The 26,672-nt window shown below is 43.0% G+C and overlaps 1 protein-coding gene across 7 annotated transcripts in view; it reads right to left on the reverse strand.

Annotated features, from left to right (window-relative positions):
- Positions 1-26,672, reverse strand: part of KCTD1 (potassium channel tetramerization domain containing 1) — a 180,346-nt gene that overhangs the window by 32,282 nt on the left and 121,392 nt on the right. For 6 of the 7 annotated variants that reach the window (XM_068563362.1, XM_068563363.1, XM_068563366.1 and 3 more), the window contains exon 2: positions 11,915-12,093. In XM_068563362.1, coding sequence (XP_068419463.1) covers positions 11,915-12,093 — 179 coding nt within the window. Of the gene's footprint in view, positions 1-11,914; positions 12,094-18,664; positions 18,770-26,672 lie in introns of those variants that run through there. The other variant, XM_068563364.1, reaches the window with a different exon arrangement.

The raw sequence follows: 26,672 nt of genomic DNA on the forward strand, positions 1-26,672 counted from the left end.
CCCAACTTTAGAATAATTTGTGCATTGTTTTATTCCAGGCAAGAATACACACAGCATAGACACCTCACTGTATCCTGCACAGAGAGATACGGAGAGATTTCATCTCTCTGCAAAGTAGACCATAGCAGTCTGGGAAGATGGAATTAAGAGCTATATGGTAGGCACAAGCTCTGGGGTGTGATATTCTGCCCACAAAGCTCCCTACATAGCCAAAATGTGGTTTGTCTTTTGGAAATTCACCTAAAATTAATGTTGGTTCTCATTTGCCATAAAAAAGCTCTCAAACGAAGCACTCAACCAGAATCAGAGTTATGTGACCAACAGAAACTACAGGATTTAAGGAACCAAAGTCATAGGAGATATGTGAGCTGGGTTGTGGAAAATAACATTGTCAATTTTAAGCCCTTCCGATGGAACTGTTCTCAAGAACACAGTAAAGTGGAGCATATTTTTCACATATTAACCTTGTACGAAATTACCAGAATCTTCTACGAAATACCTACAAATTAACTTTTTCAAACAAGTAAATAAAACATATAGTTTATTATCAAAGTATTTCTTGTATGATGAGGCAGGAAACATGAAAGTACGATAACAAACACGGGGCAAAAACAACGCTGGCGTTGCCCAGTGACACCATTTATCACGACAGATCAAAATGAGCACAGTCCGTATTATTGTCCCAAGTGCTGAGAATCAAGCCAGAAGCACTAAGAAAAGCCTCGCTCTAACGCTGTGTCTCTAGCCACACCACCGCTGTCCCCACCATGCTGCAGGGGGATGCATTGACGTTTCACTGCCCTTCTCTGCAGATCTGTGGCCCAAACTCGGAGATGCAGGTGGATTACCTGGATGCCAATGAAAACTGCTCATTTCCCTCACATCCTGGGATACAGATGGCGGCTGGAGACAAGGAATCTGCATTCTTTCAAGCATCTGGAGATGATCCGAGGGGCTCAGGGAGGAGATTATCAGTTGGAGGAAAACATTCTGAAGGCAGGTGTCACCCTTCTGTTAATCTGGCTCATTGGTCTCTGGGTTGTGACTGGATTGATTTATTCCCTTCTCCTTACCTTTTCCCTTCAGCGTAATTAGACTAGAAAATCCCTTTCCGGTCTCTGCCTTGAAGGAAAAAGGATGTTAATCTTTGCTGCCCAGATTGGACTAGGCTTGCCGTTACGATCTGACATCACTGTTAGCACCTGATGATTCAAAATGTTTGACCTTCACACTGCAGCAGCCCTGTGATGGCTGAGCTGCTCCAGGTCAGAGCAAAACTCATTCAACTCAACTAAGCAAAACTCATTCAACGTTCGACAAATATTTATCAAGCATTGCCAGGCACAGTTCAAAGCACTGAAGACTACTGGTAGATCTATTATTTGTTTTAAAGCTTAAAGCATAAGCTTAGAGGGCATGGTTTAGAAATAAATTTAAAAATTTTTTAAAACAATTTTTCTGGGCTTCCCTGGTGGCGCAGTGGTTGAGAATCTGCCTGCCAACGCAGGGCACACGGGTTCGAGCCCTGGTCTGGGAAGATCCCACATGCCGCGGAGCAACTAGGCCCGTGAGCCACAATTACTGAGCCTGCGCGTCTGGAGCCTGTGCTCCGCAACAAGAGAGGCCGCGATGGTGAGAGGCCCGCGCACCGCGATGAAGAGTGGCCCCCGCTTGCCGCAACTAGAGAAAGCCCTCGCACAGAAACGAAGACCCAACACAGCCATAAATAAATAAATAAATAAATAAATAAATAAATAAATAATAAAAATTAAAAAAAAAACAACACAATTTTTCTGATTGGTGCAGGCACGTGTGTTTTGTGCAGTGGTGTGAACCTGAGATAGTTTGCTGCATCGTGGGGCACTCGGGTCCACTGCTCCAGTAGCAACAGGAGAGGGAGGAGCCCAGCAGAGAGGCGGTGACTAACACATCAGTGGACCTAGACGCCCCTAACCTGATTAGCAGCCCTACCTATCCTGGCATCCGGTAGACCATTCCTTCCCGTGGGCACAGCGTGCTGGGGCCAAAGCTGGTCACTGAATGTTGTGCTAATGATTTTTCTCTTCACAGGTCAAGCCAGTGGCCATCAGCAGGTGGCAAGGTCACTGGTCCAAGGCCAACTTTGTCCCTTGCTGTGGGACGACTGCGTGCACTGGACATGGGGGCGTGAAAAAAAGAGCTTCCTGAAACCCACAGGCAAATAAGAACAAGATTCATTTATCCCATTGCCCAGTCTAAGGCGGTGCTTTGCAGACTTTTTAAAGTCATGACACACATAGAAAATGACAGCACTGTATTTGTATGACACTGGGCGGCAGGAGAAGACTGCTCTCGGCAGGAGACCAGGCCGGGAGCTCCGGCACCACGGGCGGGGGGCAGGGCTCACACACGCCCCAGCACTGACCCAGAATTAGGTGAAGGCCACTTTGAGAATAAAATAGCTTGAGATATTGTAGATGAGCTGCCCCCTTGGCTAAAGCTCACCTTTAGAACACAGTTCCAGAAGGTGGGAAGATGGACTGCATAGCTGAACACGGGAAGCGTTAGCAAATCCCGTGCCCGGGTCCAGACCAATGAAATCAGAATCTTTGTGGGAAGAACCAGGTTTTTTTTTGAATCCCAGTTGATTCTAACATGCCCCCAGGGTTGAGAAGCATGGCTATAAAAGAATTAAAAAACCAAGGTCCTGGAGTCAGAGTGGGAGTTGGAATCCTGGCTCTTCCCCATTTGCCAAATAAGACTGAACACGTTGCTGAGCCTCGTAGAGCTGCTCGTTCTTATCTGCTAACTGGGGTCAGTAACAGCCCCACCTGTAAGCTTATGGCGGCACACTGAATGATATAGGTAACGAACCCAGCCCAGCTTTAAACGTAACTTTCTATTTTGAATAGCTTTATTCAATTATTTGACCTTCATTGTTTTGAGGATCTGGCCTCTGGGTACAGTATCTCACCCAGTAATTAATCCATATATCAAGCAAACTTGTGAATGTCCCCTGTGGCAGGCCCGATACTAGGTACCAAGAACACAGGGATGAGAACTAAGTAAGAAAGAGTTTTTCAGGAAGAGGGTTTCTAGCTAAGCTGAGGCTGAGTTCTCGGCAAGTGAGAAGTTTTAATAAGAATCGAGAACGTGACCTACAGTCTTGTCCTGAGCTGTTTCACGCTGAATAACCAGTGTTACTCCTCAACCACTGTTACTGCTCTGCCATCAAAGGCACCAGCACCATCTGCAGGGGCAAGGCGGCCCTCACCTTCTTCCTGGTCTAAGGATCAGGCTAAGGGATCCGCCGGCCTTGGTACTGTTTACGTCCCAGGGCCTTCTGCCCACATTTATTGTAACATCTGTTAACTCTCTACTTTGGTCAACACCAAATCTAACTTCAGTCACCACCAACTGCAAAATTACAGAAAATGTACCAGAAACAATATCATGGCTGGGACTTCCCTGGTGGCACAGCGGCTAAGAATCCACCTGCCAATGCAGGGGACACGGGCTCGATCCCTGGTCCGGGAAGATCCCACATGCCGTGGAGCAACTAAGCCCACGAGCCACAACTACTGAGCCCGCGTGCTGCAACTACTGAAGCCCGCGGGCCTAGAGCCCGTGCTCCACAACAAGAGAAGCCACCGCAATGAGAAGCCCACGCACCGCAACTAAGAGTAGCCCCTGCTCGCAGCAATGAAGACCCAATGCAGCCAAATAAGTAAATAAATAAATAAAATATAAAGAAGTGACATTTGAACTGAGTTAATATAAAAAAAAATCATGGTTAATATAAGTAGCAAGGTGATCTGAAGATGATGGTCTGGCCTGGAGCTGTTCCACACCCATAGCCCAGACAGTAGACTTCACCCTGTACTTCCCTCCTGCTGAGATGAAGGGTGAACATATGTATTTGCCACATATCAGATAACAGGAGGTGAACCACAGAACTCAGAAGATGCCATTGATTGATCATCGATAAGGTGTGACTTGTGATACTGAAGCAACAACAATCTGCTTCTACATCGACTCTAAAATGTAAACTAGATTTTGTCTTGAAAATGTAGACGAACTAATAAAGATGTATCCTGAAGAAACAAACCATAGAATAAAATTATCTTTAGACTTAACATAGGAAGCAAACTACATCCCAAGGCTATTCATCCTGTTTTATTTTTCTTCCTACTTTACTTACTACCAACTCAAATATTGTTAATTGATTGTTTACTTGTTTATTGTCTGTCCTCTCCTGCCCCCAAGTAAATGACAAGAGAGCAAGGACTTTTGTTGGCCAGTGTATGCCCTGGTTGACAAGGAACACAGAATAAATCTGTAGAATGAAAAAAAGAACATGACAGGGAAAACTACAGGCCAGTACCTGTAATATGGCTGCATTTTTCTTTAAATGATTGTCTAAGATAAGGCTTGATGATGGGCTTCCCTGGTGGTGCAGTGGTTGAGAATCTGCCTGCCAATGCAGGGGACACAGGTTCGGGCCCTGGTCTGGGAAGATCCCACGTGCCGCAGAGCAACTGGGCCCGTGAGCCACAATTACTGAGCCTGCGCGTCTGGAGCCTGTGCTCCGCAACAAGAGAGGCCGCGATGGTGAGAGGCCCGCGCACCGCGATGAAGAGTGGCCCCCGCTTGCTGCAACTAGAGAAAGCCCTCGCACAGAAACGAAGACCCAACACAGACACACACACAAAAAAAAAAAAAAAAAAAAAAAAATTAGAAACTCAGTTTGTGTTCTAAATTGTAAAAAAAAAAAAAAAAAAAAAAAGACTTGATGAGCTAGATTACTTTAAAAGCTAGGCCTATGTTGTGCCCAAGTGGCAAAGAAAGTTTGCTGAATCTGCCAGCAGTGCAGCCTAAGTTACTGAAGCTGGATTTTCAGCACTAAACAGAAAATCCAGTTTCATCGTTTTGAAAAAAAAAAAATTTTTTTTTGAAGCTGGTTTTATTTACTCTTTGCCTATATAAGCAAGGAGCAGTTTTGGAAAAGCATTATTGTAAGATGAAAAAAAGAAACAGAGCAGAGGAAAACTTGCCTCTGTGATCCTGGAGAAACTTTCCATTTTTCATTGGCCAAGTGCTTTTCCTCCTTTTACATCCCTCTGTAAATTAATTTTCTTTTTTTTTTAAGATCAACCAGTCAGAACTGCTCACCATTAGACTGTCCTCATTGTACGCATTTCCACAGGCGTTTTCCCAGCAGCAGGGATACGTTCTCTTCTTCCATTTGTGCTGAGACTATATAGGCCAGGTTGATGTCCACTCATCTAAAAACCCCCAATAGCCTATTCTGTGATTTTTTTAAAAACTTGAGATAGATATTGAATTATAAATCATGCTGATCTAAAGAGCAGGTCATAATAAAAAGCTTTGTATTCAGTGCCACGCAATCATTCTGAAAGAAAGTTCAGGGAACTGTTTGGCAAACAAACAGGATGCATTAATTTGGGGGCATTTTTGTTGAGATCCTGAAGCGTGAGCCTGTGTGATGACAATGTGGGACGCACCATGTGTGTCTAGGGACCAGAGCGTGAACTGGAACTGTGAAGTCGAAGTCAGAGCACAGAACCCCCAGCCCTGACACGGGATTACAGAAAACCCCCGGGGCTGGTGCCCAGCAGTTACCCGGAAATCCAGACATTAGAATTCAATTGTCCTGAGACAGCGGACCAGCCCCTTAACGTTGCAAGTGCCCCACTTTTCCTTCAGTGCAGCTCCACGTAAACCACTCTGGAATGGCCAGCACATCGGGAGTGAAGCCTGCCAAAACCAGATCTCTACTGGCAAGGCACACATGCCTGGCATCGCCATCCTAAAGCTCCAGATACACACACCCCTTGGGTGGCCATGGGTGTCGACTGCAACGTTGAAAGCTGAGTCTCTTGAGTTTTGCAATTACCTACATATGCCAGTGTGCTTAGTAACTCTGCTGCTATTTAGGAGAGACCAATTCAGCATAATCTCCTTATGTCGGAGTTAACTCATATACTTGGTTTAAAATATACAAAAGCTCTGTCAAGCAAGCAGATGGGATGGCTCAGGGGATTGTAATAGGAGATTGTGTCTTTCACCTCTAGGTTAGTAGCTCTTTTAGCTAAGACCCCTGCCTCACTGCCACCCAATAGCTGTGGTTAATCAGCAGTATCTGCCCTCTTCTTGGTTTTAAAAAGTCCACATCTGAATAACCATCAACATAACTGCTGTTAATATTGTTTTTGTTCGAGGTGACAGTAAATGATGAAACAGACCTAACTTTGAACTCAGACTTACGTCTTCTTTTAAAGCATAGAACATTTCTTTAATATCACACACACGTGTGGCTAAGAAGATATTTCACTGTCAACAGTAGGAGATTTTAAAGAGGCCATGTAATTTGGTACCAATATTACTTACTTATGACAAATTAGATACCTAGATTTTTTGTTACCAATGATGTTAGTGGGTACCTTGGATTTCTGAGTCAGATATAATCAGGTCTGTCCTTAAAATTTGGGGGGCTCAGGGCAAGAGTACAAGTGAGGTCCACCTCCCACATGTCTAGGTATTTACAACTTAGAAATCAGGGTAACAAATTGTTAAATATGTTCTATCTTCTTTGTATATCTATTTAAAAAAATATATATATTTTTTGGTTTTACTTATTTGATGTAAAATTACTGCAGATCTGAACTGGGTGTTTTTCTTGGTGACTGCAATTCAAAATAGCAACCAGAATTGGAGACTTGTAGGCTCCCCTGAAAGGGAACAGTGTTTTTCACTGAGGTGGTGTGGATCAGCCTCTGTCTCATAAACACCTCCAAAGAACTGTTTGGCATCTCACATGAAATGTTGGTAAAGTCAGACCACACCACAGATGTATGCAGTACTTCAGTTAATTTGAAGCCTTTATGTCCAGTCCTGTTAGCAAAAAAACCACTCAATAGGCTTCCCTGGTGGCGCAGTGGTTAAGAGTCCGCCTGCCAAGGCAGGGGACACGGGTTCAAGCCCTGGTCCGGGAAGATACCACATGCCGTGGAGCAACTAAGCCCATGCGCCACAACTACTGAGCCCGCGTGCTGCAACTACTGAAGCCCGCTTGCCTAGGGTCCATGCTCCGCAGCAAGAGAAGCCACTGCAATGAGAAGCCCGTGCACCACAACGAAGAGTAGTCCCCGCTCGCCGCAACTAGAGCAAGCCCGCGTGCAGCAACGAACACCCAATGCAGCCAAAAAAATAAGTGAAATAAATAAATTTATAAAAAAAAAAAAAACCACCCAATAATGGAAGTGAATAACAACATAAGTAATTAACCTTGTTGTAAAATATAAAAGTCAACTTGCATATTGAATCCGTACTCAGGGTTTACAAGCCAAAAAAAAAAAAAAAAAAATAGGGCATGTGGGTGCACAGACAGTGGAACCAGGTAAGCTTGCTAATTAAAGAAATGAAGATCAAAATGTATTTTCTTTGGTGGAATGGCCATTATGATATAGCATGGGAGATTCATTAAGTAAGAGGGCTGTGTTCACATGGAGGGACCATGCAAAGCCATATGGTTAAAATCAGGATCTCTTAGGAAAATCGCAGAGATTCCCAGTTCACTGGTCTGGGGCGTGGCCTCTCATGGCCGTTTGATGCTTTGCAGGTGCTTCTAATGTTTAGCTGTGTGGTCCAATGTACCACTTTCTGGGGACAATGTTCTAAAGGTAGTCTTTAGCCCAGAGGACAACAAATAGAAATAGAATAAAAAATCACCCACAATATTTCAAAATGGAGTTAAGGCCCTTTGCAGGACCTTTGAAATTATAGAAGGACACTACATCTTTTAGGATCACTTGTTACAAACAACTTAGTACTTTTACACTACAAGTCTCCCCCTGAAATCCTAGAAAAGAAAACCGAGGAAAAAGCCCTTTTCCCCTCTGGGCTACACCAAGGAAAGTGTGGGTGAGAGAGGAACCAGGGTGCTCTAAGAGGGAGAGGGGGCAGGGAATGGTCCAGTAGGGTGAGACGTGTTCAAGACACCCAGGATCTAGAGAACTCGACTTGGAATTATTTGTAATTCTATGGTCAGGTGCAACCTAATGTCCTACAATTTATCCCCAAAAGGTTGATATATGTGAGAGATTTTCCCAGAAGTTGGAAGGAGCATCTGACATCTGTGGAAAAAGCATGAAGAACTATTTCTTCCCTATATCTTTGACTACTAAAAGTTGTGGACGGGTCCCATTAAACTGACTGCTGCTTTGAAATGAACATTTAATTTCTTTCCAAGCACCCCCTCTACCCCCTCCCAAATCCAAGAGGAAGCAAAGCAACACACAGTGGTCCATTCAACATCCACAGCATTGTTTTCCAACCAGTGTCATCTGCTTTAGGTGTAAGCAACAGAAACAGAAATTACTTGTAGGGCTTGTTCCCAAAAGTTTGGACATAGGCTTAAAAATATCTCCTAACAAAAAAGATGATCTTGGAATAGCTCGGCAGTTCCGAGACAGGTGTGGACATTAAAGATAAAGGACCAGAAGGTGCAGGCAAGGAGGCCCTTGAGCCTTTACGGATCCGGGCAAGTATTCAGAAGTGAGGCTGTTTCTGTGGTCTAGGAAATGAAGGAATGGTATATATTTGGAATTTGGAAGGCAGTTTGAAAAGAAACAATTGCTGGGTTTGGCAGAAGATTAAGTATAAAGGCAATACTACGTGTTGGGCACAGGGCCATGTCGTGCTTTCCATAATCACATTTAATCCTCCCAATAACCTTGGAAGAAGACGTATTTGTGTCTATTTTACAAGACAGAAGACAGGCAGTTAGAAATTGGACCTATCCATGGCCAAACAACTATTAAATGGGAGCGTCAGCATTCAAACCTGGGACTAATGAACCACATATTACTTTATTTTATTTTATTTTATATTTATTTTTGGCTGTGTTGGGTCTTCGTTTCTGTGCGAGGGCTTTCTCTAGTTGCGGCAAGCGGGGGCCACTCTTCATCGCGGTGCGCGGGCCTCTCTTGTTGAGGAGCACAGGCTCCAGACGTGCAGGCTCAGTAATAGTGGCTCACGGGCCTAGTTGCTCCGCGGCATGTGGGATCTTCCCAGACCAGGGCTCGAACCTGTGTCCCCTGCATTGGCAGGCAGATTCTCAACCACTGCGCCACCAGGGAAGCCCCTACACATATTATTTTTGATGTTGCTCCCAGGACACTGGGAGCATAGAGGTGACAGTGAAGCATAGAGAAAGATCGAGAAAGAAAGATGAACAATTTTATCTTTTCTAATTAAGTTGGTGAAAGAGAAATTCAATTTATGATGCATGTAAGTATCAGGTTTGGGGAGGGGGAGGTTTAATGAGATTTTTAAAAAAATCTGTGCATATATATAGTTCCGTGCTGTCCAACAGCAATAAAGAGCGAGACACGTCTGTAATTTTGTGTTTTCTGGTAGCCACATTAAAAGAGTAAAAAGAAACAGGTGAAATTAATTTTAATATATTTTATTTAACTCTATTATTATTTATACGACTCAATATATTATCATAGTATCACTCCAACATGAAATCGATATCAAATTTTTGAGATATTTCACATTTGGGGGGCACTAAGTCTTTAGAATCCAGTGTATATTTTACACTTAAAGGACATTTCAGTTTGGACCAGTCACACGTCAAGTGCTCAAAGCTGCACGTGGCTAGTGGTTCCCATATGAGACAGTACAGATACCGAGAGTGCTGGATCCGTACTGAGATCCATGAAACGTGATGCACGTCTCAGGGGGAAAATAACAAGGGACAAAAAGGGGACTCTTAGAAATACCCATGGAAAGTTGGCCTGAGGAAGGCTCTCCAAATGAGACACTATCAGAGGTCTTTAATACTGCCAAGCATCGAAACGATTGAAGTGGCAAATGATTTGAGAGAGAGGAACTGAATATACAGAGTCCCTCACTGTCTATCTTATACCACTGCCAATACACCAAGTGACACCAGTGAGCTTCACAAAAGCCAAAACCCTGGTGGGCCTTAGTCAGGGGGAAGAGACCCACCCAGCTGCAATGAGCACGAGAAAACCTGTATCACAGTCTAATAATCAGACTGAAGCAAAAGGCCACCAGATCAGACCAGTGCATTCTGCTATCGTCAAAACTTGCTTTTTGACTCATGTTTGTTTGGTGACTTGCCCCCTAGAATTAAGTGTTCATCTGAAGAGGCACAGTGATCTTCTATTGTCGATGTTGGTATTAGAAGGTTAGAAGGAATGGAAATAGACTTTTTTTTAAAAAAAAGAACCTCCTTATATAATGATACTCTTAAGAAATATAACCATCATGTAACAGTTTTGTAGCATCCAATAACAATGCATTTAGGGAGGGTGGAGACTTAGTAATACTAACAACTGACTGATATGATCATTTCATTTTAAAATATACATTTTTTTTTAATTTTTATTTTTTTGGCCATGCTGCACAGCTTGCAGTATCTTAGTTCCCTGACCAGGGATAGAACCCATGCCCCCTGCAGTGGGAGCATGGAGCCCTAACCATTGGACCACCAGGGAATTCCGAATATACAGGTGTTTTGGGTAACTGAATTTATAACATCTACTTTTTAAAAAACATTTCATGTCTATTGTAGAAATTAAATCTGGAAATTGAGAGGGAAAATATTTCATCTTTTCTCAACCTTCACATTCCTTCATAAAATATCAGATAGTGAAGTGAGACTAACAAAAACCAAAAAAGCAGTCTTTGTGCAGTTATGACAGTGATTTGTATGTCAGTGCTCTCTTCTTAGGCTGTAAGTTACCTGATACCTGTCATATTGTAGGAGGTTCTCAGAAATGCAATGAGTGCTTTTCTGAAGCCCCAGTGCTGTGTTTCCATTCCATTTGAGCAGAAACAAGCAGAGAAACACCCTTTCTCCTGACATCAGCCCACGTGAGCTCATGCCTCTTCCTCTACCCACCAGCCGAGTGGCCCGAAGATAAATTCCCTAATAGGATCTGCCTCAGCCCCCAGATCTAGGTGGAGCCAGGAGGGGTGTCCTGGGGTGCAAAGTAAATTGTTTCCTTGGAAACTCCTTTAGAAACGGTTGGGTGGTGGGACTTCCCTAGTGGCGTAGCGGTTAAGACTCCACGTTCCCAGTGCAGGGGGCCCAGGTTCGATCCCTGGTCAGGGAACTAGATCCCACATGCGTGCCGCCACTAAGAGTTCATATGACGCAACTAAGGAGCCCACCTGCCGCAACTAAGGAGCCCACCTGCCTCAGCTAAGACCCAGCCCAACCAAATAAATAAATAAAATTTTTAAAAAAGAAAAAGAAATGGGTGAGTGGGGTGTGGGAGGGGAGTTTTCATCAGCGTGGTGTACACGCCCATTTATAAACCACTCTCCCCCTTCATACCCTTTTCCTATTTGCTTATCTGCCTTGAGCGTTCATAACTTCCACAGCCCTTCATTTTTTTTTCAAACAAGGCTATCTTTCTGGACTTCTGCCAACTGTTCTAAATATACTGCCCTACTGATAAGAGTCTCATTTTTTTTTTTTCTCCAGTTCACAAGTTGGGCCAACTATAAAATTCTAAGACTTGATAAGAAAGTGTGTTTTAGAAGAAGAGGATAGAAGAAAGTTCAGGGGTAGAAATCATCATCCTTTGTTTACTACGCTGAGAAATGTGAAGCTCTCAGAGGAGTGAAATATCACAGAACTCCATTCTCAGTGACACTTTCACACGTACTTGGCTAAGCTCTGGATCAAACCCTGACTCATAGGAGATTTACGGTCATGTTCCAGAGCCGCCTCCATAACAGGTGGCCCACATGATGCTTTCATGTCCTACCCCCAGCCCTGGCAAGGCTGCACTGCTAAGCTGGTCAAAGGAAAAACAGTTAGATCATCAAATACATGCACTTTGGAGCGTGACTTTGCGGCTTTTCGGATTACCTTGATTCGGGGTATTTGGTGAGGGTGGCCAGGCTGCTGGTGTACATGTGGCCGCCCACGTCGATGTGGACGGGTGCGTTGGATTTTGTGAGCTGTGCTGGAGTAGGAATGCCTTGGTTGTTCAGTGGAGATGCAGGAGATCTAGTGATCAGAGGTCTTGACATATTGGGCCGACTGTCCTATAGAGAGATAAGCAAGTTTAGACATGTCTTCTTTTGTGGAGAGAAAGGAAACCCATACATCCTACAGAAGAAGCCAGTGACTAGTGTTGATATTCGTTTGGCAATAAAATCTGGAAGATCAGCAAGCTCTCGCTTTTGTTCTAATGAATATCAAAAAGCCCCCCAAATCTGTAACAAAGAAAAGGAAAACTTCCCATGCTCAGAATCAAGGAGCTGAGCTAATGTTCATCTCACATCATCCCACACACTGTGATGGCTTATTTTACTAATGAATTCTCGCATTTAACAACTGGTTAATGGCATGTGGAGAACCTACTATTCATTCCAAATAAAAAGATAACACTTAAAACAGTCCACTCTAAATAAAATACATATGCTTTATCCTTCTCTTGGAAAACGTCCTTATTGCTGTGGGCTCGGGACAAATTCAGACCTTTGGCACTTGGGTTCTGCAGGATGTTTTCTTCAATTTCTATCTTCCAAATCAGGAAGAAGAGGACATGACTGGTCTAGCCACCAGCTCACATACTCAAAGCAACCTTGCAAATAGGCACCAGAGGGGCTTCCCTGGTGGCGCAGTGGTTGAGAATCTGCCTGCCAATGCAGGGCACACGGGTTCGAGCCCTGGTCTGGGAAGATCCCACATGCCGCGGAGCAACTAGGCCCGTGAGCCACAGCTACTGAGCCTGCGCGTCTGGAGCCTGTGCTCCGCAACAAGAGAGGCCGCGATAGTGAGAGGCCCGCGCACCGCGATGAAGAGTGGCCCCCGCTTGCCGCAACTAGAGAAAGCCCTTGCACAGAAACGAAGACCTGACAAGGCCAAAAAGTAAATTAATTAATAAATTAGTTTTTTAAAAAGTGAAATTCTTTAAAAAAAAAAAAAAAAGGCACCAGAAGTTCATCAGTCAACAGATGAAAAAAAAAAAAAAAAATCAACCCACACTCTACCCATCTGGTTCCTGCCTCTCTCCCTATAAGACTATGGAGCTGGGGACACTTTGAAAAGAATGTGCCTTTCAGTGATTAAGTATGTGCTTGGGAGCCACGAGCAAGCCGCTCTTCTGCATGCTGGGCTCCTGGAAGAGATCAAGTTCCCAAGCCTGGGCTGAGGCAGATGTCCGTGTACAATGTGCTGCCCCACAGGCAAAGGTACCACGGGAGCAAACGGAGCGTCACGTGACGGCAGCGAGAGCATGCTAAAGAAACTGTACTCTTGAGAAAATAAAATATGACATCCTTTCCATGGATACAATATAAATATTTCAAACACTATTCAGACATGGTTGATTGCTTTTAAATTAGAGCCCAAACCACAGACAAGTCAAGTCAGGTCTCTGGCACTCAATGAAGAGGGTCAAATATTTAGAATCTACGATTGAGGAATAAGCTAAAATAGCACTTATGTCTGAATTCTGCGAGGCAAACGCCACAAGGATACTCGCAGGTTTATAATTTAGCCAGAGATTGTTTGCAAACATGCAAACAATGTGTGGTAGCACCAGTGATAAGGCATAATAAAGGGATTTTGAGAAATGCCTTTGATGGAGATTACAAACGGGAAGTCATCTAGTTTTTGTGCATAAAGCCCAGCATGATGAAATATAAATTCGCAAAACATCCTAGATTTTATGATCCGAAACAGCTTTAGGAGTTACCTGGGGCACAACTGTTACACTAGTTAGCATTAACCACACGTCCAGGCAAGACTGGGAACGCACGTGCTTTCTGAAACTCCGCATCTACTGTGAACGGGGTGGTGATTGGGCCTTTACACAAAATGTTGACCATCTGTGTGGTGCTTTTCTCCAGGCTGAATTAAACAGAGCTCAGGAACAGGCATAGAAAAAAGAGCTAATGTTTTATTTCTTAAATTGGGTGGTGGGTTCGTGGATGTTCCCTGTGTTATTCTTTATACATTCCTGTATATTTTTAACAATGCAAAATAGATATTAAAAAACACAAGGGATGTTTGTAACACAGAGAGAAAAGTGAAAGAGGTACTGGAGAGGGGAAAAAACTAAAAAACAAGGACACAGTTGGTAGGAAATATAAAAGAGTTAAGGCTGGGAAATATTCGAAGTAGCATTTTAAAATTTGGGTGTCAGAAAATGCATGTTTCCTTTAAAAATACAATCATATAACCTCGACTTTTAAGAGCTATGTACTACCTGACTTCCTTTTAGAAAATGATTTCTTGGCTAAAGACACACACACACACACACACACACACACACACACATCCCCGTCTCTGTTACAATTCAGTCCATCGCAGCACCGCATCATCTGTAATAGTTTTTCAGTTGGACACATTCTATATCCTGCCTCTGGGTGCTCGGGCGAAAATGAACAGTTTTGCAGGGTTAATACTGTAGTTAGACTGTGACCTCACTCAGCACAGCTCTAATTCTGTGAGGTCTACGGAGAAGGAGGAAAAAGTGAAAGCATAACTGATCGGTTGAAGGATTCCAGATTTCTCAGAATATATACCATGTACGCTGAAAATCGTGTATGTATAGATATTGCTAAATTTAAAATTAAACCAGTGTTTCCTCAGTTGGGGGGTGAGGGGTAATGGGGGAATTAGCCCTTAAGGGCAAGCAGGAAGTTTCCTAATGGCTTGGCTCAGGCAGACTAGTAAGACTTTTTTTAAAAATTGAAGTATAGTTGATTTACAATGTTGTGCTAGTTTCAGGTGTACAGCAAAGTGATTCAGTTATTTATATATATACACACACACACACACACACTTTTTCAGATTCTTTTCCCTTATAGGTTATTACAAACTATTAAGTATAGTTCCCTGTGCTATACAGTAGGTCCTTGTTGGTTCTAGTAAGACCTGACGTGTTATAATTGGTCCTTGGTGAGCCTTCCTACCTCTTCTCCGAGGCTCTCTCTTCCCATCCTGGGAGCTTTCTGTGTTCCGTATTTGTCCCGTTAGTTAGATCATTTCTAAGGCATTAACTGCTATTAGCTAATGGAGTTAAGGGTTTCCACTCAGTATTTTCTGCACTGATGCAGGCTGAAAGAATGCATAGGCTGGGGTGGGGGAGCATATTTGGGCCAGGTGGTCTTGGCGCTTGTAGGAGACCCTCGGATCTATTACATCAACTCCAGATGCTTCAGTGACACAACTCTGGCCACCTCCTTCCCCTCACCAGTGACCGGAACTGACACCTTCTCTTTTTTATCTATAGATGCTGAAGTCCCGGATGGGATGCCTGAGCCTACAGAAGCCACTTCCCTACCAGCCTAAGGATGAAGCCAGTGCCCAGGATGGCTGATCTGGGTCCTCCCTGGCACTGCTGAGACACCCAATCAACCAACTCTGAGCCTCCAATCTCTTGATTTCCTGATACTTGGGAAAATAAGTTCATCTTTAAAGCTGGTCTGAGTTGGGATTTCTGCTACCGATCCTGATTCCTACCCTTCCTGGATACAGCCGCCTCCCCAAGAGGTCATTCGGCTCGGCGAGACTTGGCCTGTGACGCCAAGAACAGCTGCCTGCTGCCAGATGCAGCAGAATTTTCTATCATATTATCACCATTCTTCAACTACACTTGCCCATTTTTAATTGCTCGCCCAGCACCATCTCAGTTTGTATATGTCTTTTAGCCTCTCACTTCTGATGAGACGGAAACCATGAACTTTAACCAGAGAGAGGGCAAGCGTCTTGGATGTGCCCTCATCACTGCCGGAGAAACAGCTCAGAGCACCGAGGTGTATTCGGAAGGGTGGCCAGACAGAAGTGTGTTTCTGATAACCCCCCTTCTGGAACTCCTCATCCGGGTGGTGGGCTGGGGGAAGGAACCCCACTCTAACATTAAGTTACTTGGCTATTGCCCCTTCCTTGTGCAGCCCACTGTTCCTTCCCTCCACAGTCCCAGGCAGTGTCCCCAGGGATGGACATACAGCAGCGAACAGGACAGGCTGCTCCTGTTCAGTGGGAGAGAGAAGCCAGGAAACAGGCAGGGGAAGGCCAGCAGCTTACTGTGGCAGCTTAACTGCAGGGATACATAACCCAGTCTTGGGGGCTGGGAGGTGGGACGTGGAAGGCTCCCTGGAGACAGTCTAAGCTGAGATCTCATGGATGAGAAGTCAACTCACAGTGGGATGCAGGAAGGAGAGCACATGGTACATTCTAGAAATTAAAACTTCAGTACACTGTGAGAATTCTTCCACTTGTTTTCTTCCCAAGTATGGAGGGAAAGTGCAGGAAACAGAAGCTTGTAAGACGATGGTCTGAGGACCACAGAATTAAATGGTAACTTACAATGAAAACATAAGTAAACCCACCGTAACATCCTTATGAAGGGAAAAGGGGAAGAGGAAGAGGAGGGAAGCTCATAGTCAGTTTTCTAAACAGCGCTGTCCAACAGAACTTTCTGCAAGAATGGAAACAATGTTCCATATCTGCACCATTTAGTAGGGTGGCCACGAACCCCATGTGGCTATTTGAGCCCCTGAAGTGGGGCTAGGGCGACTGAGGGACTAAATTTGTAATTTTAATTTATTTTAATCAATTTAAATTTTAAGGTAGGTAGGCCAAGTGTGGCTCGTGGCTGTCATATGGGACAGCAGAGTAAACCTTGCTTGAATTTTTCTTAATCTCTGGACGCCCAAATCATGGTAAACTTGAACTTATCACTCAGGGAGAAGCAGGGACATTTTAAAGTGAGTACAAATGGTCTGTGACTGCCCCCCACCCAACACATGCATTTCCCTCTCCCCTTCTAACAGTATTTCTTCCTTTTTTTTTTTTTAACTGATTTTATGAAAATAAAAGAGATTAGTAACCACACAGTGGGGCTACTGCATACACATCTCTGGAGCTCAGAGAGCCAGCGCTGAGACATAAAAGCACATCCCGAACGACTCCCTTCCCCCGAGGTGACAGACAGCAAAAGGAATCTGTGATGACAAAGCTCAGAACTCTGGCCACCTTTTCTGGGGGGCGGGGGGGTAACTGGCTAGGAGGGGATAAGAACAAGCCTTCTGGAGAGCTAGAAAAGTCCTGAATCTTAATCCCGGAGGTTAAACAGTTGTATACGTATGTATGTCTAAGATTTATTCATTTAACTCTTTTTTTTTTGATGTGGACCATTTTTAAAGTCTTTATTGAGTTTGTTACAGTATTGCTTCTGTTTTATGTTTTTGGTTTTTTGGCCAGGAGGCATGTGGGATCTTAGCTTCCTGACCAGGGATCGAACTCGTACCCCCTGCATTGGAAGGCGAAGTCTTAACCACTGGACCACCAGGGAAGTCCCCTATTCACTTGACTCTTACATTAAACTTAAAAAGAAAATAAACCAAAAATAATCTTGGAAGAAACTCCTCCAATCAAAACACTTTCCTGTTCAGATACTCATTTAAATTTCTGTGAAATACAGTCTTCTTTTAAAAGCCAAAAAGAGGGGCTTCCCTGGTGGCGCAGTGGTTGAGAATCTGCCTGCCAATGCAGGGGACACGGGTTCGAGCCCTGGTCTGGGAAGATCCCACATGCTGCGGAGCAACTGGGCCCGTGAGCCACAATTACTGAGCCTGCGCGTCTGGAGCCTGTGCTCCGCAACAAGAGAGGCCACGACAGTGAGAGGCCCGCGCACCGCGATGAAGAGTGGCCCCCGCTCGCCACAACTAGAGAAAGCCCTCGCACAGAAACGAAGACCCAATGCAGCCAAAAATAAAATAATTAATTAATTAATTAAAAGAAAAAAAAATTTTAAAAAAAAAGCCAAAAAGACGTCTATTATTCCCTCTCGTAGGATTCACCAAATCTGACTCTAATACCCTGACATGAAACTGCACCTGAAATTCTATTTCTAATTCTTCTTTCCCTCATTTCTATCCTGTAGAGATTTTCCAGGCATGTTGATCAGTTTATCTTTAAGATTTCCATTTCCCAGCTGCTTTCAGTCTGCGGCTTCCTTGTAGCTTAATCATCTATCTCACCTATCCAACAGAGCGGCAATGATTTTGGGGGAGGATAGTCCTTCAAGGGATTTGACTTCAGGCATCTTTCAAAAGAAGCTAATGAAAACTTTGCCTCCTAAATCTAACCTTGCTGTGTGCTGTTCAAACAGGAGCCCCAGGGGCACCGCCTAGAACAAATGAGCTAAAGTTTAAACTGAAAGTTTTAATGACTTTATTTGTTAAGAATGTATGCCCCTGTCTCATGTCACGTTTCACTATCTAGTAGGACTATATTACCTCTATCACTGGGAAAAGAAACAGGTTTCTTAGGGATACTTCCAGAAAAGCATGTCTACGGTAAAATATTTATCTATATTATTTGATATTATAATTCATGACATTCAATAGAGCAGCGAAGGAATTCAACACAAATCATAACTTTTCCACAAATTTCAGCCTGGGTTTAAAATACGTGTAAATCACACACACTCTCACACGCATACTCAAGTAGCTTCTAAATTATACGGAATGCACGGAGAACGGAGCGTTCTGATTGATTCTGTTTTCTGATAGCTGGCCAACCATTTAGGCCGTGCAGCCTGTAATCAAAGTGTCTTAGACCAGGATCCTGATTCCTAGGATGGAAATCTGTGGTTACCTTGGGAGGGTTAGTTTAGAGCTGACACAATCCTGTTGGACTCACAGTGAAGGTTTTTTAGAGAGAAACATCCCTTCACCGACCATAGTTACTCAAACGGGTAGTAAGACTCTCAACCATAAAGCTAACATATTTTGTAAGGGCCCTCACTGTTTCTTCATTCAAGTAGTATTGATTGGGCTCCTACTATGTGTCAAACTTTATGGTCTCTTCTGACTTTAAATAGCAGGATGACCCTGGAGAGAGAGAGAGAAAAAAAAATCTTTTCTTATAATTTCATATAGGTTTAAAAAAAAAAACAACCAAGCCCTAGCATTATTTCAAAAGACTGTTTCTGTCAATCTCTGAAGTCAGCAGAGAATTAGGCTGGAAAGTCTTCTGAACATCCAAATTTGATATCAAATCTTCCATTCACTTTATTCACAGGAACTCCCTTCAAACTCATAGAACCTGCTTACTCTTAATTCAGAGATGTATAACAAGTGTTGTCATTGGTTTTCTAGCCTATATAAGAATCATCCAAAATTAAGTCATCCCCAGATCAAACCCCAGACTAACTTAGATTGGAAAGTATATAGTATATTGAAGAAAATTTTCTGCCCAAATATGATAAAGAAAAACTTTTTTTAAAGGTAAGACAACTTTCAAAACTTTATATAGCTGGGGAAAAAATCACCTACACAGAACACCTCAAGTGTACAGGAGAAAGAGCCCTGGTTTTGGGAATCTGAAGACCTGGTTTGAGTTCAGGTTCAGCCTTTGTGTCATCTTGGAGAAGTTACCAAACCTATGCAACTCTAGTTTCCTCATCTGTAAGACAGGATGAATCTTCCCACCCCACAGAGAGATAAAGCTGGCAGTGGGTGAGATGTTTGTGAAGGCATACAATACAGTGCATGGCACAGAGAAAGACAAAGGAAGTTTCTTTCCTTCTGCACGTGAAAAATGAAATTTAATACACCAGTACACCCGATGTATAGAGAAGATGTCTATGGATCCAGTGAGAAGTATAGAGAAGTTTTAAAGCAGTTGAGGAGGTAAGACCCATGGGTGAGAAAGACAGCGTTTTACACTGATAAAGTACTACATAGTGGGATATAGATAAATAAAAACAAAATAGGACAGAGCATAACAACATGTGAGTTACGTGCTTTGGACAAAGCCTATAAAAGGAAGTAGAGAATGAGATCATCACAGTAGGTTCATAAATGAAATGGCACTTGAGCTGTATTAATATTTTTTTCAGATCAAATCTTAATTTCGCAGATTAAAAAAAAAACGGAAATCAAAAATAGGAGACTTCAAAGTTGTTTCAAAATGACTAGCAACTGTGTTAAATTAATCTGCAATTACTTCCTAATCTGAAATAGCAAAATGTTACTCGTCTTGCCTTGGGCCAGGAGTAGGGGTTACTATTGTTTATCTATTTTAATGCACAATCTTTGCCAGATATGGAGTGAGTGCCCTCAATGTGCCTTTTTCCCCTCCAGTAATGAAATACATATCCAAGAAGTTCCTGTATTAGATTATCAAGCTGGGACCATGAAAAGAACAACTATTTGCCAAGATTTCTCTGCTTTTTTTTCCCAAAAGCAAAGTGAATTTGTAAAAACAGAACACTTTGATAGAGTTTTGCTGTGTTTATTATAGCTGGATTAATTTTTAAATTAGATTTCTTGGATATTTTTAAATGTACTTAAAACATCACAGAGTATTTTAAAATAGACATTGTAGCTCAACTATGGATATTACTGGTTTTTAAAAATTAAAACATAGCATTAAAGCGAAAGCAGGTTCTGTCACAGTTCTATAGGGAAAGGCCATTTTTTGCAAAAATATGTGTATGTACCATGAAAAAAATTGAAATTAAATGCACCAAAATGTTAGTAGGGGGCAGGACTGGGTGATGATGTAACAGGCAAATTTTGTTTTTGTTTTTTTCTCTTGTGCTTTATGGTGTTGAACAGTTATTACTTTCAAAATTAAAAAAAATATTATTTTAAAAAAGGAGAAAAACAGCACTATTTTGCTCAATCGAATCAATTAGTACATACTCTTGGCACACTGTTATATCTTACTTTCATAATCAGCATTTTTTGGACATTTTTAAATGAAGGACTGAATGAAGAAATACAGAAATGGAACAGAACTTAGGGGTAATGCTTCCTTTCCCTTTATTTTCTTGCCAGGGAGGAAATGTGCGGAACAGAAAATTAAATGGGCCTCAGGTCACGGTAAGCTCATATTTAGCTGACACAAGTCTATTTAGTTTGATCCTGAAAGAAAGGGGCAGGGGCCTATGATTTCTACACTCTTGGGAGCTATCTGGTCATCTGTCCCCTCCCCCAGGTCCTCTCCATTCCCAGATCTAAAACCCAGCAAGATGATAAAAGCTGCACACGCACACCTCCTGTGTTTCCAGAAGTCGGTTCTGCACCTGCTTTCTTGGAAGGAAGATGCAGATGGCAGCAAAGGTTGACGGTGAAACAGTACCTGACACTCAGAGAGGGCCTAGTCTGAAACCAGAAACCCCTGCACAATGTTAAGTATTATCACCATTTCACAGAGAAGGAAGTTGGCTCTGAGGTCAAGTGGCTTAGCCTATAATTACCTAGTAATGAAGTTACTGTGATATTTTACACGCTAGCCATTGTGTACCAGGATAAGGTTGCCACTCTCTACTACTAGACGATCCATGCCCTGGTTTTCACAAGAGAAGGGAGAGATCTGTGTTGCCCCATCCACATTCTTCCACTCGGTCTGTTTTGGGATGAAGACAACTGGCTGGAGAGTTCGAAGGATGGATGGGTAGTGGTCAGGCACAAGGCAGGAGCCAGCTGGTCTAGGAAGCAGACACCTTCCCCCCAGCCCCTGACTCTGTCTCCCCGGCACAGAGAATTGGCATTTCATTGATTGCTCTAACTGCTAGTCCTAGATGTTACCTACAGGACACATCTGCCTCTAAATAAACAATAAGCTTGACTTACTGTTTTCTTCGATGTGGCCATAAAAATTCCTTGGCCGGTAGAGTGTCAAAAGCTAAATGGGTGCCTTCTAACCTTAACTGAGTCCTTAGAAATCTCCTCTTAAGATGCCTATTTGCTTGACCTTTATGAGAAACACTTTTCTTTTTTTTTTTGGCCGTGCCTCATGGCATGCAGAACTTCCTTGACCAGGGATGGAGCCCGTGCCCTCTGCATTAGAAGCGCGGAGTCTTAACCATTGGACCACCAGGGAAGCCCTGCTCGACCTTTATGCATTAAAAAATAAAAAATTAAGATACACAAATTTGTAAGTATGCTGACTTACTCTCATTTACATAATAGGTGTGTTCAAAAAGTTCATTTGCTCACTTGTTCATTCGCTGAGAAAATGTAGGCTCACTAATCTGTTTGGTGCCGGGCTAGGGTACTGTGGAAGTGAACAATTCAGGGAGTAAGAGTCTGATTTAGGAATAAACCATATACACAAGGAATTCCTGATGACAAGAGAGCCCCATGTAAAAAACAAAAAAAAAAAAATTAAATTATATTTTAAATGTCCCGAGAACTACTTAAGCGAATCATTCGGAGGGCAAACACTACTTTGGGACAGTAAGGAATGAATCACTCTTGGTTTTATGAGTCCAGAGTACATTATTTTTAAATAAGACATACCTGTCTTATAAGGATCATACTCCTAATTTTCGACCCAATTACCTTTTAAAAAGGAAACCAGTTGCAGTGTTTCTAACAGTGTTGACATCGACTGAAGTTTCTAAACTCAGATATGTTTTCCTGAGGATGTGACAGAGTGGAGGCCCAAGTTTTAGTCGGAGCTGTGTTACTGATGAGTTATGTGGCCTTGGCAAATTATTTCATTTCTCACTTCAGTTTTCCCATTTGTAATAGATGCAATTGAACCAGCTGGTCTATAGTGCTTTTTTCAATCCTGATTTTTAAAAAATAATTCTATGATTTTTAAAAATATAAACCATAGAGATTCAAATGTTTTAAGAAAGTTAGCATTTTAGGAGGTCAGAATTGGAATTCAAAATTCTTTTGAAAGAAAGAAGAACTGGTCATGAAATGAAAGGCATTCCAAAACTATGAGGGCAAAAATAAAAAAAAAAAAAGAAGAAGAAGAAGAAGCCAACGCAGAGAGATTTCTTAACAGTCATAGCATTTTCTCTAGCTGATTAGGAAGATTAAATTTTAATCACTACTGCTTTTTATTTGCCTTCACTGACAGGAGGAAATGACCAATAAAATATGGTGCTTAATGAGCAGAATGCCTACTTCAGAGATATTCTTTCCTTGGTGCAATATTTTACTGCAGTATTGTTTATATATTTATAAACAATACTGTTCTAAAATACTAGGGTGGTCTGAAAGCAGCTTATCTGAGATTCCCTTATAGAATAGAAAACAGTTATTTGAGTGATAGAAAACAAATGCTTTTTAATAAAGTAAGAATCTCTTATAAGCAGAATCAGTGTCATCTTTTCAAAAAGACATATTGAGTCATAAAAAAAAATCGGGGCAATTGAGAGTAACAGTCTCGATGTTTCCACACTAGAACCAATGGGTGGCGTGTCATGTTGACAGGCATGCCAGAGGGCGAGTGGCTTGCCAAAAATGCTTCTCCCGGGTGACATCTCGTGCCAGGTGGAATATCTGTCCTCAGAAGATGGAGACGGATTCTGGCTGTTTGGGTCATCCTGACTCTGAGTTCCATGAGTCCCATCTGAGCTGCCAGTGGGAACTGGTGTGAAGTAAGAGTGGAGGTGACTCTATGGATTGCTCTGGCTCTGCCCCTGATGACGTGGTTGAAGCCGGATCTGGCAGCAGCCAGCGGTGGCCAGTGACCCTGGGAGGCGCAGCAGTGCCTGCAGGTGAACTGCTGGTCCCGGTATGAGAGTTGTTTCTTGGGAAATTTTAGAGGGGACATTGATTGATGAAACCTCCTGCTTAGGAGCACATGGATGAGGAGATAGCACCGAAAGCACGGATTCAGAAGAAAGTGAATGAGCAGTAAAGGCAGCAGCAAGGCGGCCACCCTCCTCCGGATTTTATTGCAACAAGCTATTGCTTACGGTTTTCACACAATAAAGGAGGAGACGTCTGTACTCTTGGAGAAGTATCTTAAAATAAATACCAACAAGAGTAAAAAAACAAACTAACTTTTTAAAGATCAACCTGATTGGCAAGAAAAGTATGGTACAAAAATGGAAATGCATTAGAAAAAAAAATCATACCTGGAATTAACATAGTGCCTTATGCCTAAGAAGCAGTTAACTTATGAGATCCCAGAACTCCAAAGACCTTATGAACAATCGCAACCCATAAGCCTTCCAAAAGGTCCAGAGAGGAAGGAAGGAAGGTCGATACTGTCTTTTGCAAAGAAGAGAAACTGAAGCAGGAATATTCAGATGGCCCAGTAGTTGCCCGAGGTCATAAAGAGTCAGTTGATTAAAAAGTCAGAAGCAAAATATTCCGGGATCTAAGCTTGCATTTTCCTCTCTCAAATGTGCTGCCTCGGTCTGGGGCAATCTGGTAGCGCCTGACCCACTAGGACTTGGGTCAGACTCAGGTGGTTGGGAAATGAGGAGATGAAACTAGTCCGAATCACCCCACTCTCCAAACACACACGCTTTTCTTCCTGTCTCTCTGGCATTTCCCTTTTCATCGATTTCTCTTCCCGTCTCCCTCCCATATCACTGGCCTTTTCTCCCTTCCTGCCCCTCTTCCATCCTTTCTTGCCCTCCGGTTTGCCTGCAAGCAGCAGACAGCACTGCACTGGAGCATTTCCACTTAAGGAAGTGCAACGTGCAGCAGAACGCCTTTGGTAGTCTTAAAAGCCCCGGCTTAATTTTGTATATTAGATGGTTATTTAACCACAAGACACTATATAATGCCACGGCAACGGAGGGGGTGGCGGAGTGAGGAGGTGGGTCATGAAACGTCGTCTAAGGGGAAAAGCGGTCGCCATTAGGGCAGCAGGAAAAGAACAGAAAATAGCCCAAGAGCAGAGGCCAAGAAGAAATGAGGAGACAAGGATGGAGGAGGGGCAGGAAGGGAGAAAAGGCCAGTGATGTGGGAGGTAGACGGGAAGAGAAATTGATGAAAAGGGAAATGCCGGAGAGACAGGAAGAAAGAGACAGGAAGAAAAGCGTGTGTGTTTGGAGAGTGGGGTGAATCGGACGAGTTTCATCTCCTCATTTCCCAACCACCTATCCACTTTTCTATTCAGGAGGTCAGTTTCTAACGCCCGGCTGCTGGCCCACAGGTCCTCTTGTTTATTCCACAGTAGATCTTACTTAATCCCTCTAAGTGGGGAGCAGCGAGAGAGGGTTGCGGGGAGGGTTTGAAGCGTTCTCTAGGTCCTACAGTTTGCATTGGTCTCCTTCATAATCAGTCTGAATGATCACACTATGTATTGCTTCCTTCTGAAGATTGTGGAGATGAAGCCTAATTTTTAGAGAACCAGGTAGATAGATCCTTGACCCTGATGGAAAGCTGGCCCCATATATGAGCTTGCAGATCAACGGCTCCAGCCTGCAGGATGGAAGATCACAGGCATCAGATGAAAGCTTACAGCCACAATCAGAGTGAAATGAGGGGGGTAAGCCCTGCCCAGTTACTTTTCCTACCAACTCCCCGCAGTACTTAATGAAACACTTTTTTATCTTTGCACACAGTAGAAAATGAATAAACAGTACGGATGATGATAAAGCAAGTCTATAAGGCTCCATCACTGAGAGCTCTGCTCGCCTTCCAGTAAATGACCTCAGTGATTTCTCCCTTTGGGCCGTGGCCCCAAACACTTTTGGATTTGTTATTTACCCATCCCATCCATCAAACAAAAAAAAAAAAAAAAAAAAGAAAAGACAAAACCCACCATCCCATGGTGTTAAAAAGCATAAATGTCAATTAAGGAAAAATTAAACACTAATGAGGCGATAGGGATTTTGTGGAAATAAAGTAAACGCATACTTCCCAAGACAGAAGCTCGATGCTGCCATACTGCGCAATAAAAACACCGGCGCTGGGAGGAACCTCGGGGGTTAGCAGTCCACATTCGGAGAAGCAGGGCATGAGGAGTCTTGGTATTGCTGAGGTTTACAAAAAATGACAAGGTGGCCAGCTCTGTGGGGCTGATTCTGGGTTCCTGCAGCTCCGACGTACAGACTCAGGGTCGGTGGGGTAAGGCTGGACAAGAGTAGAGAGTCAAACGCCACCAAGTCCCAGTCCGGGGTGAAGCGTTTCACAAATGAGACGTACTCAAAGTCACCCCTGGAAATCAACCAGGCTGCAGGTTCCGCGGGGACCGGAACAGTGTTTTGTTGACAGTCTCCAGCACACAGCCTGGCATTTACCAGGCACTAATAACCATTTGATGAATAATTTAATACTGAATTCCAGGAGGGGCTGGGAAAGGTGGGAGCACCATGGCTGCGCTAACCATTGAAGGGACTGGAAACCACTTTTGTACAGAGAATAGAAGCAGAAGGGGAAACAGAAAATGAACCTGGGGCTGGAACAGGCAGAACGCTTCAAGCAACACAACAGAGCAACATAGAGCCGCACATTATTTAAACACAGACACTATGAGAAATGTTATGAATAACTTAGGTGAACGTTTATTCGGTAGTAGAATAACATTTTCAAATGAAGTAAAATATTTTATGGTATAATCTTATGAATTGACAGCTATTCTTTCTAAATTCTATTTAGAAAAATATTACTAACACATCAGCAATGGTGCACAGAGGCAGAATGGAATGGAGGGCTCCAGGGCCAGAGCGCTGGGCTTCCATCCTAGTTCCATCACGTGCCTACTGTGCGATTTAACCACTCTCTGCCTCAGTTTCCCCATCTTTAACAAGGTAATAATAATGCTTTTTGTGATTATTGTGAAAAATCAATAATTCATGTATAAGAGTAGACAGTTATGAAAAGCACTTACCTAGTGCCTGAAATATAACCTTTAACAAAAGTAAGCTATTTTTTTTTTCTTTTTGTGGCAG

Source organism: Eschrichtius robustus, chromosome 14 (genome assembly GCF_028021215.1).
Source record: "Eschrichtius robustus isolate mEscRob2 chromosome 14, mEscRob2.pri, whole genome shotgun sequence".
NCBI classification, from domain to species: Eukaryota; Metazoa; Chordata; class Mammalia; order Artiodactyla; family Eschrichtiidae; genus Eschrichtius; species Eschrichtius robustus.